Source organism: Pelodiscus sinensis, chromosome 11 (assembly GCF_049634645.1).
Source record: "Pelodiscus sinensis isolate JC-2024 chromosome 11, ASM4963464v1, whole genome shotgun sequence".
Lineage (NCBI taxonomy): Eukaryota > Metazoa > Chordata > Testudines > Trionychidae > Pelodiscus > Pelodiscus sinensis.
Window position 1 is genome coordinate 31,778,755 of NC_134721.1, and position 14,879 is coordinate 31,793,633.

General features: G+C 46.3%; 1 protein-coding gene across 15 annotated transcripts in view; it reads left to right on the top strand.

Annotated features, from left to right (window-relative positions):
- The first annotated feature begins 7,159 nt into the window (after window positions 1-7,159).
- The window catches only part of WNK2 (WNK lysine deficient protein kinase 2), a 198,929-nt gene continuing 191,209 nt past the window's right edge, over window positions 7,160-14,879 (top strand). For 6 of the 15 annotated variants that reach the window (XM_075938937.1, XM_075938940.1, XM_075938941.1 and 3 more), the window contains exons 1-2: window positions 7,162-7,444; window positions 8,077-8,829. In XM_075938937.1, the coding sequence (XP_075795052.1) occupies window positions 8,170-8,829 (660 nt within the window). In that variant the 5' untranslated portion in view covers window positions 7,162-7,444; window positions 8,077-8,169. Of the gene's footprint in view, window positions 7,445-8,076; window positions 8,830-14,879 lie in introns of all 15 variants that reach the window. The other 9 variants (XM_075938943.1, XM_075938942.1, XM_075938944.1 and 6 more) reach the window with 4 other exon arrangements.

Consider the following 14,879-nt stretch of genomic DNA (forward strand, 5'->3'; position numbering starts at 1 on the left):
AGAGGTGCCCATTGTCTGCATTTTCCCAGGTGTGAATTATGCTTTGCACCCTTCCTGGGAAACTTGGCATTCAAAGCCATTTTTCCTAATTGGCCACTTGAGACCAGGAAGAAGCCTACATGACCCAAGGGGTATAAGAGGGGTATAGTAGCCCACCCCATTTGAGCTCCAATCATCTATACTTGCTGGCAGGTATTGATTGTCTCCCGAGGTCTGTGGGACGCCCAACCTCACCCTACTTCTTCCCGAGGGATTGAGAGAAAGACACTGGCCACGCCAAGTCTGGAATGCAGGGGTGAGAATATACCTGCTGTGAGTCTATTTTGCATGCATTTAATAAGAGCTCAGAGAACCAAAAGGGTTGCATGGTACCTGTAAGTGACTTATTAGTGTAATTTCTGTCCTGTCCTTTGTAGTGGCTGTGTTATCTATAACACAGCAGTAGCATTTAACAACTAAGTTTACCCTGTAACAATAAAATAGTAACTGTTTAAGCTTTAACCTGACTCCTTCAGTTGCTGTAACAGAACCAAGCACAATTTAAAAGAACTTCAGCCGGTCATAAGGGACTCACTGCCCTGACCGTCGGCTGACAGTGATACTTTGACTTTTACTCAAGTATTTTTTTTTTTTAGAAAATATTGTACGTTTTACACCACTACTATTTCCGGAAGTGCTTAGTTACTCACTCCTTTCAGCACCCCATTGACAGTTGCGCATGTCGGCATTCTGATTTGCTAAAGCATAGCCGCATGCGCAAAACATCCAATCGTCATGCAGTGACCATTAAAAAAAAACAATCAACAAGCACAACGACCCTGCCATCGAAGAAGCCTTTTAATAGGTACATCAACAGCTTTTCATTAAAAAACAGTATATATGCAGGCGTGAGGAGCTCAAGACTTGCGGGCTGGATCCAGCATGTTGGGGAGAAGTGCTGCTGCTCACCATCCCTCACTGGGGAAATGTGGTGCTGGAAACCACTCATTGGAGGGTTTCCCTGCTGCTCTCATTGGTCAGATTTTGGCCAATGGGAGCAGTGGAGAGCATGGAGCTAGGTAAGCACCCCCCCCCCCCACTTCCTTTATGGACAGTCCCCACATCTTCATCTGTCCCCTGTGCCCCCCCTTCCCGCCCAGCTGTCCCAGCACTGGTCCACTCCTGCACCTTCTCCTTCCAGAGACCCCACCCTTAGCCCGCTCCTGCACTTCCCTTCCAGCCACATCTCCACTCCCAGCATGCTCCAGCACCCTTCCTCCCACCCAGACTCCCATCTTCACTCTCATCTGTATCCCACTCCCTGGAAACCCCTTCCCACACATTGAACCCCTCATTTTGGCCTCACCCCAGAGCCTGAGGGGCTCACAAAATCTACTGGGAGCCTGGGACCTCAAAAGACTTAATCTAGCCTATGGGAAGCCCTGAAGCTTTGTCCTCCCTGCCTCCTCTTCTCCCTGTACCTTTTCTCCGCCTTGGGGCTGGAGTGCCAGGGGAGCGAGACATCTCAGTTGGAAGCCACAACAGTGAAGGTTTTTTGGGGGGGGGGTTACAGGAGAGAGGGGTGTTGCTTCCCATTTGTGTGACCCCCCGACTGATTTTTCTGTAGATTAGTGGCTCCGACCCAAAAGATAATTTGGATGCCTTACAATAATTCAGGTGGTTAATCATAGATTTCCATAGGATGGCTATTTTTTATGTCTGGATACTTGAGTACAATTAAAATGCGATACTTTTACTCAAGTAGTTTCCAGAAGGATACTTTGACTTTTACTTAATTACATTTTTTTCAAAGTACCAGTACTTTTACTCATGTAACTTTTTGGGGTACTTTTTCCACCACTGATGCTAAGAATGGATGTTACATAATTTAAAGAATATTCAGAGCCTGCTACAGGTATCTGCAGCACATTGGCTCCAATTCCCAGTCTTTTTGTACTGAAAATTATTACAAGAAAAAAACAAAGCAGTTATCGCTGGTACAGGAGCATTAATATGGCATTTGATACTCTCTTCTTCTGACTTGAGTGTCATTAAGAGACATGCACATGATCATATGGTTTGTAGAAATATATACACTGTATATAAATATTGGCACATGTACATCAACTGTTTTATATAATTCAAGTTTCTCTCACGTTCATTTTTGTATTCCACAAATTCAGATTCACGGTGGTAAAACTGCATGGCAGGAGGAATCTATTGAGATAAGATAATGTGACACTGTGATAAACTGGGATTTTACCATGCCACAGCTGCATTCAGCATTGAAAGGCCAAAGTCCATGTACTTCAGTCATCATGAAGCTGGAACTCCACTTTTACTTTGTTTCTGAATGCTTAACTTGGCTCAATCTCTCAATGGGTTTCTGGGATGTGAGGTCTCTGTGACAGGAAGTGATGCTACTTTGTGTATCCTGCATGTTGCAATTCCTCAGCAGGAACTGAAGAGTTAGAATTATGAGTCTAGAGCTTCAAACAGTGTAGTGCTTACCTTTCATTTGTTTTTTAGTTTGTGCCACAATATGTTTTTACTTAATTGTTTGTCTGTGAAAGTATGTTTAGTTTAGTGAACCAAATGTTGTTGTGGAAATGCCTGAAATTTAGATCAGTCACTTTTCCCTAATAGATACTCTGTTGTCTGTATAGCACAGCTGGGGGTTCCTTTTTATCTTCCTAAAGCAGTGCCATTTACTCATAGAAATATCATACTCTAATCATTTACATTGGAAATGGAATGTTTTTGTGGAACAAGTTTATAGTCTCATCTCTTCTGTGGACCCTAAAAAAATATAGTATCAGTAGGCTAATTTCTATAAGCAATATTGTATTGTATTGCTAGTTTTTAATTATAGTAGAAATTATGCCTAATTTTCTACACCTAGAGTTGACAATAAGGAATGGTAGAAATTGCTACTATACTCTTGGACAAACCTGTCAACTTTGTTCCACAGTGGACCTCAATTCTTTAAGGCACATGGGTTTGCTGATGAGTACAATTCCATAGCCGAATATGAATTTTGCTATTGATTTCAATTGTATTGTTTATCATAACTGTGTAGGGCTATAATACAAGCTGCAAAAGGAAACGATAAGGCTTTTAAAGACATGGATAATTTTTCATGATGATAAATGGTAATAGTTGCATGGGGGACTGAAATGGGAGGTATTCTTTCAAACTATTTTATCCTGTACCAAAGTGATATGTGAGGCCAGGTGGCAGAGGTAGTATCTTTTTGGTCCAATAATTCTGTTGGGAGGAGAAATAAGTTTTGAGCTTACTAGATAGGAGTTGGTAAGAAACCCTCACCCTTTTTGTCTCTGTCATATCCTGGGGCCAACACAGCTACAACAACACTGTAGATACCAAAGTGTGTGTGCAAATTATACTTATTTCTGTACTCTAGTAGTAAGAGAGGCATTGCTCCTGCAGCTGGAACCAGAAGATTCTTATGTCCACACATTCTGTTGTTTGCCCATTTGTGTTCAATTGCAAGGACCAAAAAGTCTTTCAAATGGAAATCAAGGCAGATAAATAACTAAATACAAACTTTAAATCTACCTGTAAATTATACGACAACTTTATGAAGGAGAAGATTTGGGGGAAAGCAAGGTGATGGTGCCCTTCCAAGCTCTGCCTACAAGGTGAACTCTGAGCATAGGAGCTGGCAATATTAAAATGTGAGAATTCACTCATTGTAGAATGTGCAGATATTCAATAGGTGATCATATTCATTGTTTGCTTCCACAGGGCTCCTTCATAGAATCATAGAATCATAGGACTGGAAGGGACCTCGAGAGGTCATCGAGTCCAGCCCCCTGCCCTCAAGGCAGGATCAAGCTCCGTCTACACCATCCCTGACAGATGTCTATCTAACCTGTTCTTAAATATCTCCAGAGAGGGAGATTCCACCACCTCCCTTGGCAATTTATTCCAATATTTGACCACCCTGACAGTTAGGAATTTTTTCCTAATGTCCAATCTAAACCTCCCCTGCTGCACTTTAAGCCCATTACTCCTTGTCCTGTCCTCAGAAACCAAGAGGAACAAATTTTCTCCTTCCTCCTTGTGACACCCTTTTAGATATTTGAAAGCCGCTATCATGTCCCCCCTTAATCTTCTTTTTTCCAAACTAAACAAGCCCAGTTCATGAAGCCTGGCTTCATAGGTCATGTTCTCTAAACCTTTAATCATTCTTGTCGCTCTTCTCTGTACCCTTTCCAATTTCTCCACATCTTTCTTGAAATGTGGCGCCCAGAACTGGACACAGTACTCCAGCTGAGGCCTAACTAGTGCAGAGTAGAGCGGCAGAATGACTTCACGAGTTTTGCTTACAACACACCTGTTAATACAACACACCTGTTAATTCAACTATGCTCTTCTTCAGTGGGGCTTGAATACAGCTTCCTTCTTTTATTAAGGGGGAAAAAATAAATTGTGTTATCTCCCAAAAGCCACCTACGTGCTCTCCAACCAGCTTCTTAACAGCTTGGCTCCTGCAAGGTTGAAGAGAACAGTTCCTTTAGCAAGGGTTTCTCTACTGAAGTTCCAGACTGTCTGGAGAGCAGAGCAGGTCTTTCCACACCTTACATATACTCTCAAATTTGGAAGATTTTACTGGTCTAGTGTGGCACCAGAGAGGTACTACTGTCCTACCTTGTTCTCTCCCCTACCATGTTTTGCATTTCTTTATATCTCCATTCAAGAAGGGTTTCAAAGAGAGTGATTCATTGAGCAATCCCTCAGCAGGACTTGATCTTCTCTTCCAGTTACTGATATATCCCAAACTTGAGCCTTTGGGGCAGACTTCTTTCATCCTACCATCCCTCCCTGTTGGATGGTGTGCTGCTGCTTCTTTCTTTCTTTCTTTCTTTCTTTCTTTCTTTCTTTCTTTCTTTCTTTCTTTCTTTCTTTCTTTCTTTCTTTCTTTCTTTCTTTCTTTCTTTCTTTCTTGTGAGCTGATTCTTTCTATATTTCTCTAGCTGTAAGTAATTTTTCCTTTTATTTTATACACTTGCAAATGTACAGTTGTACAGGTTTAAGTCATTCAAATATAATTAATTATAAGTAATACATTTAAGCAATTCAGTAAAAAATTACAACACACCAATTAACACTGAAATTATAATTATCAAAGGCATTAAGCATATTTCTTAAAATGAAAGCACCACCGTTCTTACATAATTTAAATACCATCTGTTTTCTTGTAATTTTTAAAATATTTTTATAATCTTTGTATTTTAATTATCTGTGATTTCCTCGGTAACCAGCTTCTTTACATTCAGAAATAACATCCTCAGGACACTCTGAGTTATTGCTAGACCTTCTTTCTTTTTAAAGTTTTTAACTTAATTGCTGTGTGTGTTACTTATGATCTCAAAGCTTGACAATGGTGGAGCCCGAAACCACTTTTATTTATGTACACAACAGTACCACACCAGCTACTGCTAGCCTACGTCTACACTGCAGGGTTCTTGCATAAGATATGTTTTGCACAAAAGTTCTTATGCAAAAGTTCTTGCACAAGAGTGCGTCCACACTACCATGTGCTTTTGTGCAAAAGTGTCCATGGCAGTGTGGACACTTTTGTGCAAGAAAGAAATGATGGCCATTTTAGCCATAAGGGTTTCTTGCGCAAGAAACCCCTCTTGCCTGTCCACACTGCCTTCTTGCACAAGAGCTCTTGCGCAAGAGGGCTTATTCCTCGTGAGGAGAGGAATAACTCTTGTGCAAGAAGCCCTCTGTTCCGACGCTTTACTGTAAATTTACTTGTACAAGAACGCATGTGCAGTGTAGATGCTCTGCAAGCTTTTGTGCAAGAATGGTCATTCTTGTGCAAGAAGCTTGCCGTGTAGATGTAGTCTTAGAGTGAGCATTTCTAAAGGGCTGTGCTTGTCTCAAAACTTTTTTAAAAGGACCTCTGCCAGAGGGGAGAGGAGTTTAATCTTCAGCTCTGTTCAGGGCTTTGTATCTCTCCTGCCAATACCTCTGTCAGTAGTAGTGACCTATTTACGTGATGTGATGACATTCACAAAGACTGAGAACACCAAATTATTTTGGTCACTCCTGACTTGCCAACAGCAAGTAGAGATTTCAGTCATTTTTGACATGTGGTGAATTCAAACCAGCAGCTTTGAGCAGAAAGGCCTCTCTATCCCACTGTCTGTCTACACCATGAATTCTTATAAACTAACTCCAGTAGGTTCCATTTTTTAAATATGTGATGTAGCTCAAATAATGGGAAATAGATGATATAGCACTCCTCCAGCTCTCTTATGTGTCTCAATTATACATCAGATTGTAAACAGTTTTGGATATAGGGCCTGTTTCTCTGTGTTTACACAAGCCTGCCACTATGAAGGCACAGGCTAGTGAGGGGAGTCCTCATCCCTGCTCCAGCTACATAAAAATACTCTTCCAGCAGGGAGGGGGAAGCCACCTCTCTGGCTGCAGGTGCGTTTGTAATTCTACAGTCATCCACATACTGCAGTGCACTGTAACAAAAGTGCTCATCTATTTCCCACCCTCTCCCTTGCACTGTAGTCTCTTTTATTATTTCCATTATGCTAATTATTTCATACCGGCCCCCACAGCAGGTCACCCGCAGATTCTTTAGGGGCTGGTTGGGATTTTAAGGGAGGCGGGAGGAAGTGCTTGGAGACTATATCTACCAGGCTCGGCCCAGAGGGGAAGATATCTCTGCCCCCGTCCCTAGAGGCAGAGAGTTGGTGGCTGGGAGCATCATACTGTGGAACCTGGCAGCAGGTCCCAATTCCCTTTAGAAGGAGGATGCTTCTCCATTTGCGTTTTCCAGTCTGCTCCCTCCCCCCTCGGGCATCCCAACCTGCTCCGGCAGCCCTGAAGCGGATACTCCCGCCCTCACCTCCGGCCTACTCCATTATGCCCCGCACCTGCTCCCCTACATCCTCTGCCGCCACACCCCGCTCGGGTTCCCCCTGTCGCTGAACGCCCACGTCCGCTCTTCCGCCTCCCCCTTGCTCCCGGGCCACTCGGGATAAGGGCCCCGGGCAGCGCTGCCGTTCTCCACGGGCACGCCCACGTGCTGCTCAGGGGAGCCCTGGCGGGGGCGGGCAGGCGCGCGCCCACCCGCCCATTGTTCCCCAAGGCGGGTCTAGCCGGCGACCCACGCCCCCGGCCCTCCTCATTGGCTGGCGGAGGCGCCCGGGGCTCGGGCCAGGCTGCTCAGTGGAGCGTGAGTTCCATTGACAAAAGCGCCGGGCGGCCGGGCCGAGGGCTACCGCCGCTGCAGCCGCTCAGGCGGGGAGGGGGCGCAGGCTGCTGGGGCGGGTCCACGCTTGTGTAACCCCAGTGCGTGTGGCGCGGAACCGGCTCCAGGCTGCGCGGAGCGGGTGGCGGTTCTGGGTTGCGGCCGGGCGCCCCCCGTCCCTTTCCATGGCTACGAGGAGGGGCGGTCCCCCCTTGGAAGGTGAGTAGCCGGCCGTGCCGCGCGGGGAGGCGGGGGGCCGCGCCCCGCAGGTGAGGTGGCTCCATTGTGCGGCCGGGGGCACCCGGCCCTGGCTGGCGCCTTTGGCACGGTGGGAACGTGCGGACCCAGCTTGCAGGCAGCTGCCTGCTCCTGCTAGAGGACGCCCCCGCCCCCCGGCTGCGGTGCAGATGCGGGGCCGCTGCTTTTCCCGGCCGGGACGCAGGCTTAGAGGCACGAAGACCCTCGCCCCAACCGCTGTGGCCGTGGCGGGCTCTATGGGCAGGTCTGGCGAGGCTGCCAGGGGCTGGATCGGCGGCATTGGCCTTAATCCCCCCCCCCCCCCCCCCCATTTTGTAGAATCCCAATATGGCTTTGCGGCGAGGAGCGCTCTGCCTGCAGCAGCCCTGGAGTGGGCAACAGGGGCGGGTGGGGGATTTGCGAACCCCAGGCGTGGGGGAGGGGCACCTGCTGGGGGTGCACGAAGGGAGCTGCGCGGGGGAGGGGCTGGCGTGAGCGTGGATCCCGGGCAGGGGAGGGGGCCGCGTGGCTGGGGAGGGGGCCGGGTGGGCCGGGCTCCGCGCAGGTTCTCCCAGGGCCGCGGGTGCGTCAGTGCGCTGCGCTCTGCCCCGCAGGTGACCGGGCCGGGGCCCCGCAAGCGGACGGACCATGGTGACTTCCACGCTCCGCGGACAGCGGCGGCGGCAGGAGCCGGAACCTCGGCGCTAATGGAAACTGGGGGCGCTGCCAGCTCCGCACCTCCGCGGGGGGGAGGCGGCGCGTCTCCGGCTGCTGCCCGGCCCCCGCCCGCGGACGGGAGCGCGGCTGTCGGTGGGCTCGGCAGCCGGAGCGGGACAGGCATGGAGACCGCTGCGGGGCCGGAGAGGGGCCCGGAGCCTGCCCCTACCCCACCTCCTCGCGGGCGCGGAGCCAGGGAGCCCCGAGCCGGCCACCTGCGGTTCCTGCGGCGCAGCGTGGTGGACTCGGACCAGGAGGAGCCGCCTCTGGAGCTCTCCGAGGCCGAGCCGCGCAGGATCGTCCTGCTCCCCAAAAACAGGCGGCTCATTGCGGAGCTGGCCAAGGAGCGGCAGGGGGCTGCTGAGCCCGCGCCCGAGCCCAAGCAGGCAGCCCCGGAGGAGCCGGCCGCGGCCGAGGAACAGAAGGAGCCGGGCAGGGATGGGGAGAGGAAAGAGCCGTCGGACAAGGATCAAAGCAAGCCCAAGAAGGAGGAACCGGAGGAGGAGGAGGCCGACATGAAAGCCGTCTCCACCTCGCCCGACGGCCGCTTCCTAAAGTTTGACATCGAGCTGGGCAGGGGGTCCTTCAAAACGGTCTACAAGGGGCTGGACACGGAGACCTGGGTGGAGGTCGCCTGGTGTGAACTTCAGGTAAGCCGGGCTGTTCGTGGCCACGGCCCTGCTCCGAGCCCCTGGCCAGGAGACAGACTGTGCCATCTACAGACCTCAGCAAATGCAGCCTTCAGAGTCCCCATTGCTGATTCTCCTGCGTCTAACTATAGCACGAGATTTTCATTGGTTCAGAATCGGCCACCTTATGTAGGCTGCTGTCTGCCTTAACCCCCTCGGCACTGGCCTTGGTTATGATATTTCTGGCAATGCAATGGGCTAAGGATGAGAGCCTGATGAAAAGGTCAGGAGTTCTTCACTTAACTGCCCAGAGATTGCTTGAAGAGCCTTCAGGGGGTAGTTATCAGTTACTCAAACTGACACTTGAGACATTTGTAACTTGATTTAGCAGGAGCCTAGCAGCCTGTAACTTAAACCCCCTACACATATACAAGATCTTAAAATACAATTGCAGAAAATGGATTTGCTTCCTTTACAAATGGGGGTTGGAGGTCAAGGGTCTCTTCTTCCCGGAACTCCCTATTTTGAAAGGGTTATTAAAACGTCATAAACTCCTGAATGGAAATTTAGGGAGAACTTTCTAATCAAACGTGGCTTACATATTTTTGGCCATATCTGAGTTAGTCTTTCAACAAAGTAAAAAATATCTGACTTCAGAGGTCTTTTTGAGGAAATATAACTTAAGTTTTTTCCCTACTCTCTTATCTCTCTCTTTTTTTTTTAAATCTCTGTAGGGTGATGCAGTATATTAATACAACTCTAATTGAAGAAACTTCTGTTTCTGGGCATGGGTACTTCTCTTTTAATAATTCTTGTAATTCTTTATATTTTTCATACAAATTTGTATAACCCATACTGCACGTGATGCATTTAAATTGCAACATGATGTACCTTACGTTTTTGGTGTCAGTTTCTTGACTCCACCTAAGTTCTTAACATAAATTGACAAGAGACCTAAGCTGTTGTGACTTCTCCAATCCTTAGGTTTCTATCTTTTAGTAAGACCTTTTTTATTAGACTACCTCTTAGTTGTGGTGTACAGATTTTGCTGGAGCACTGACATCTTTACCTCAAAATGAGCCATGGCACTAATCTTAGATTTCTTGTGCTTGAGAAACTGCCACTGAATACAGGATTGACCCTCCTGCTGTAGTAGTGCTGAAGTACAGTTAGTAAAGGATGGAATGGAAGCCTTGAATCTGAAAATCTATGCAAAATGCTTTGTTTCCTGTGATAGGCAGATGAGTAGACGTACAGTATGTCTTGTTACTTTGGTTGATTCTAGTATATGGTATCTTGTAATCCATTGCAACCCCATATTGTCTTAATTAAAAGTGTAGGGAATACTTACCTCAGTCAAAGAGCCAGTGAAATAAAAGCAACTTGCTTTACTTGTATTACTGGGTTTTTGAAGGGGCTGCAAGAATCAAAATCATGGTATATTGCAGCACGAGAAGTAGGAGCAAAGGCAAGATAGAAAAGGTCTCAGTAACATGGGGGAGACTATATATAGAGAGAAACAAGGTAGAAAGTTGTGTAATTGGAGAATAGGTTAAGATGCATGTTCCTATTGGGTCTGGGAGGTGGTACAGGGAGGATCTAAAAAGCCTTAGACTCCAGCTGATTCCAGGGGACAAATAAAGAGAAAACAGGGATGGGTGTTAAGGTCAAAGGGCTAAAACTAGGGAACTGGATGGACACACAGAGTAGAGAGCCCCAGACAGCGCCCACTGCCCCTCAAAGGCCTCAGGAGAGCCAGTTAAACTCTGCCGCCCAGTGGAACTCTGCCTGTATGTGTGAATGGATACAGGAGCCGAAATAGACGCCACAGTCGCAGGCCCCTCCCTCAGCTAACCTCTGCTCCCTGGTCTTATAAATTGCCATCTTGGCTATAGCCAGGAGGAGGTTGATGAGGAGGTCCTGTGACTTTGTGGGGCCATGGATAGGGTGTACATAAATTACCCGTAAATTAGCATATATAACCCGTGGGTTATACACGTTTTTACAACCTTCCCCTCCCCTGGTGGGGTATACATGTCCACGGGGTATACACATTTATTTTTACTCTTGGGGCCTGGGGGCTCTCCAGTCCCCCGCCTGGAGGAGAGTGGGTTGTGCCTTGCTGCAGTTGCACGGGGTCTGGGGGTGAGTGCGGTTCCCCTCCTGTAGGCCGGCCAGCATGCCTGGGCTGTGCTCTCTGCTCCCCTGCCTGGAGGAGGGTGGGTTGTGCCTGGCTGTGGTTGCCCGGGGCCTGGGCATGAGTGGATGAATGCAGGACCCGCGGGCTATACATGTCCGTGGGTAATCTAAGGGTTCTTTTACACGAAAAAGAAAAACCACAGGTTATACATGGGTGCATGTTATACATGGGTGCAGGTTATATTCGCTAAACTGTAATAGGTGAGGGGAGAAGTGCAGCTAGAATCTCAACAAGGAGGAGCAGAAAGAGGGGCTGTAACACTCAAGATAAACTTGCACCAGGGTCAAGCTGCAAGCTGTTGGGGAGGACTGGAGAAAGCATCATCATCCCAAGCTTGCTTTGCTATTCCTGTTGGGTTAGGCTGGAGGATGAAAAGTATTAGCATGTGTAAGCTTTTTAAAAATTGTAATAACTTAAAGTTTATTTAAATATTTTCCAGATGTTCTCTCTTGAGTGAGTGTTTGGCCTTTCATTACATCCAGTCTCATCAGACAATCTTACTTTGGCCTGTGTTGCGCAAATACTGTCCGAACAACACTGTCACAGCAGTTTGTAATTCATTTTACTGTCAACTTCACTTTGATTCTCCTTTACTGGTGAAGAGTAATAATTAAATCTATAAGGGTAAGTCTACACTACCCCGCTAGTTCGAACTAGTGGGGGTAATGTAGTCATCCGCAGTTGCAAATGAAGCCCGGGATTTGAATTTCCCGGGCTTCATTTGCATGAAGCCGGCCGGCGCCATTTTTAAATGCCGGCTAGTTCGGGCCCCGTACCGCGCGGCTCCACGCGGCACGGACTAGCTAGTTCGGATTAGGCTTCTAATCCGAACTAGCTGTACACCTCGTTCCACGACAGTATTTCTGACTGTCACTTCTGACAAATCTGTGTCAATTAGTTGTATAGATTTGAAAGTAATGTTGGAGAAAGGTCAGATTCCAGGAGATGGTATGTCAAATTTTCAAGTTGCTGTTGAAACTTGTTTTGGATTAATGAAGGGTACTAAGTGATGACTGCAGGGTTTTGGTGGGGTTTTTTATTGTCAGTACTACATTCTCAACCTTTATTTGCAAGAGAAGCGAATAGTCAGCATTATACATTGATGGAATTATGTATTACTTTTTAAATCCTGAGTTGCATGCAGTTTATATCTAAGGTTGACATTTCAAAGAAACCATGCTTATTTACAACATTTTGAAATATTTCAACATGCAAGTCAATTATACTTGGTTCTGTTTTACTTCTCTTAGAAATGTGGTCAGTTGCAAGTGGCAAAGGACTCCTACAAACCTGTAATTAACCTACAGATGAAAACATAAAATGTGTATCCTGATATTTCCTGATATTTTCATACCACAGAAAGCAATTTTTTACACTGATGAATTTTAATGTTACATTAATCTTTTAGGAAAGCTGTATACGTGCACTTGTCTCTTTTTTTTTTTCTAGTGAGATTCCTACATTTCCATGCTGATCAGTTGCATCCTTCACTCCTGATTACAATACACACCCCAAAATTATAAATAATAGCACAAGACTTTTAAAGGCATGATTCTATCACAAGTACACATGAAGCTTAGAGAATAAGAGCCAATGAAACACCTTTGCTACATGTAACTTGATAAGCTTTCAATGAAGATAAGTAGGAAAGGAAAAAGTTGTGCCTTGTTAAAGTGATGCAGTAAATAACATTCTTTGGCTACGTCTACACTGGCCCCTCTTCCGGAAGGGGCATGTAAATTTCACGAGTCGTCGTAGGGAAATCCGCGGGGGATTTAAATATCCCCCGCGGCATTTAAATAAAAATGTCCGCCGCTTTTTTCCGGCTTTTAAAAAAGCCGGAAAAGAGCGTCTAGACTGGCCCCGATCCTCCGGAAAAAGTGCCCTTTTCCGGAGGCTCCTATTCTTACTTCAAAGTAAGAATAAGAGCCTCCGGAAAAGGGCACTTTTTCCGGAGGATCGGGGCCAGTCTAGACGCTCTTTTCCGGCTTTTTTAAAAGCCGGAAAAAAGCGGCGGACATTTTTATTTAAATGCCGCGGGGGATATTTAAATCCCCCGCGGATTTCCCTACGACGACTCGTGAAATTTACATGCCCCTTCCGGAAGAGGGGCCAGTGTAGACGTAGCCTTTATGTTTAACTTGATTTTTCTGAGTCTGTGACCCATAAGAATATACCCCTGAAGGCCCTAATACATTTCAGTTTATCTTCTCATAGATTGAGTGTCCAAGCAGCCATCACTATTTTGTCTTTGCTCAGCTTTTTTTTTCAGTCTAGTCATGTTTTGTTTTTTTAAATCTAGAATAGTTGAAAGCTTTGTGAACTGTTTTGAGATCTCTCCACTCTGAATGCTCCACCACTGGATTTTTTTTTTTTATTCAAGAAGCTGATTTTAACGAAACTTAACTTCACAGAATTATTTATTTCGTCGTGCAACTATGAAGAGATGAACTAAGATGTAGAATTAAAATAATGGTTAGGTTCAGGTTAAAAGTTGCAATGAAATTAGGTTTTAGATTTGCCTGAGCCAAGATATTAAGGCATTGTTCAAGTCTGAACTAGAAAAAGGACATCTTTACTATGTTGAATCTGGTCTGGAACTTTTAATACCTTGGTGATGGTATTTGTATGCTTGCTGAAATTTGAAAGGGTCCAGGGTCTTGTTTTTGCTTTCCTCCATTTAACTGGTGACACATCGCAGCTGTATTCCAAGATTTCAGACCAGCCATATTTCAGAATATGCCTTCTTACTGTAATCTCCGTTCCTGAGCAAGGGATGTTAAGATCTGCCAGTAGACAGGTTAAACATTATTTTTCGATAGATGCCTGCTAGGAAGATGAAGAGCTTGAAAATAAAATCCCTTTTTGGGACTAGTAGAAAAATTCCGCGGGAGGCTACGTACAAAACTACATAACTGAGTAGTCCTCACTCAGGATGTGAAAGTTTAACCAGTAAGTCTCACCCTTAATGGATGAGGCTTACCAGTTAAAATTAACCGGTGCGGGGGGGGGCACCACGGACAGAGGATCTGTGGTGGACCCAGGTGCCCTGTAGATCGCAGCTGCTCCAACCGGGATGCCCGAGCAACCCCTGCCTGTGGGGTGCCCTGGCCTGCTGCAGGCAGAGCCTGCCCCAGCCCGACTGGTGCAGCCCCTGTCTCTGGCCATTGGTGGGGAAAGACACTTCAGCCCTCCCTCGCTTGCCTCCCCCTTTAATCGGCTAACCTGTTAAACAATATGTTTAACCGGTTAGTCAGTTAAACAGGATTTTTATATCCCTAATACTTGTTAATGCTCTTCAATTCCTATTATGATTCTGGTTACTGAGGTTTCTATTTAGAGCTCTTATTATTAGCACTGCTGTTGCAAAATTAGAAGGGAAAGAGGGCATCCTTTGCTTGTCCTTCTTTCAAAGATGTAAGGATCAGAGCAGTTTCTACTTACCACCAGTGAAATTATTCAAGTGCCCTCTCCCACTTAAAATTGTTGTCCCAGTTCAAAATCATGGGTGTCTCCCCCTTTTAATTACATTTTGTAAACCTCAAAAAATCCACTGATAGGCTTGGCTATCTGGTCAGATAATATCAATTGACCATCTAATATTTGACCACAGTCAAATATGGTCAGATATTCCAGCAAGAATGCTGTGATGTAGGTGTCAATAACCTTTCATTTTGGCTGCAACAAGATGCCATCTGTAGCAAGCCTACTTAAATGTCTGTGATCACTCATTTTACGGCATGCTATTGCCATTTGTTGGGGGATGCGGAAAAGTAAATTAATTGAAAGTTGAGCGTCTTGATTGGTTGTAATTTTCTAGAATGAACATTGCATGTATTTGGTGGCCTAGTGTACAATATACATGGCTGTT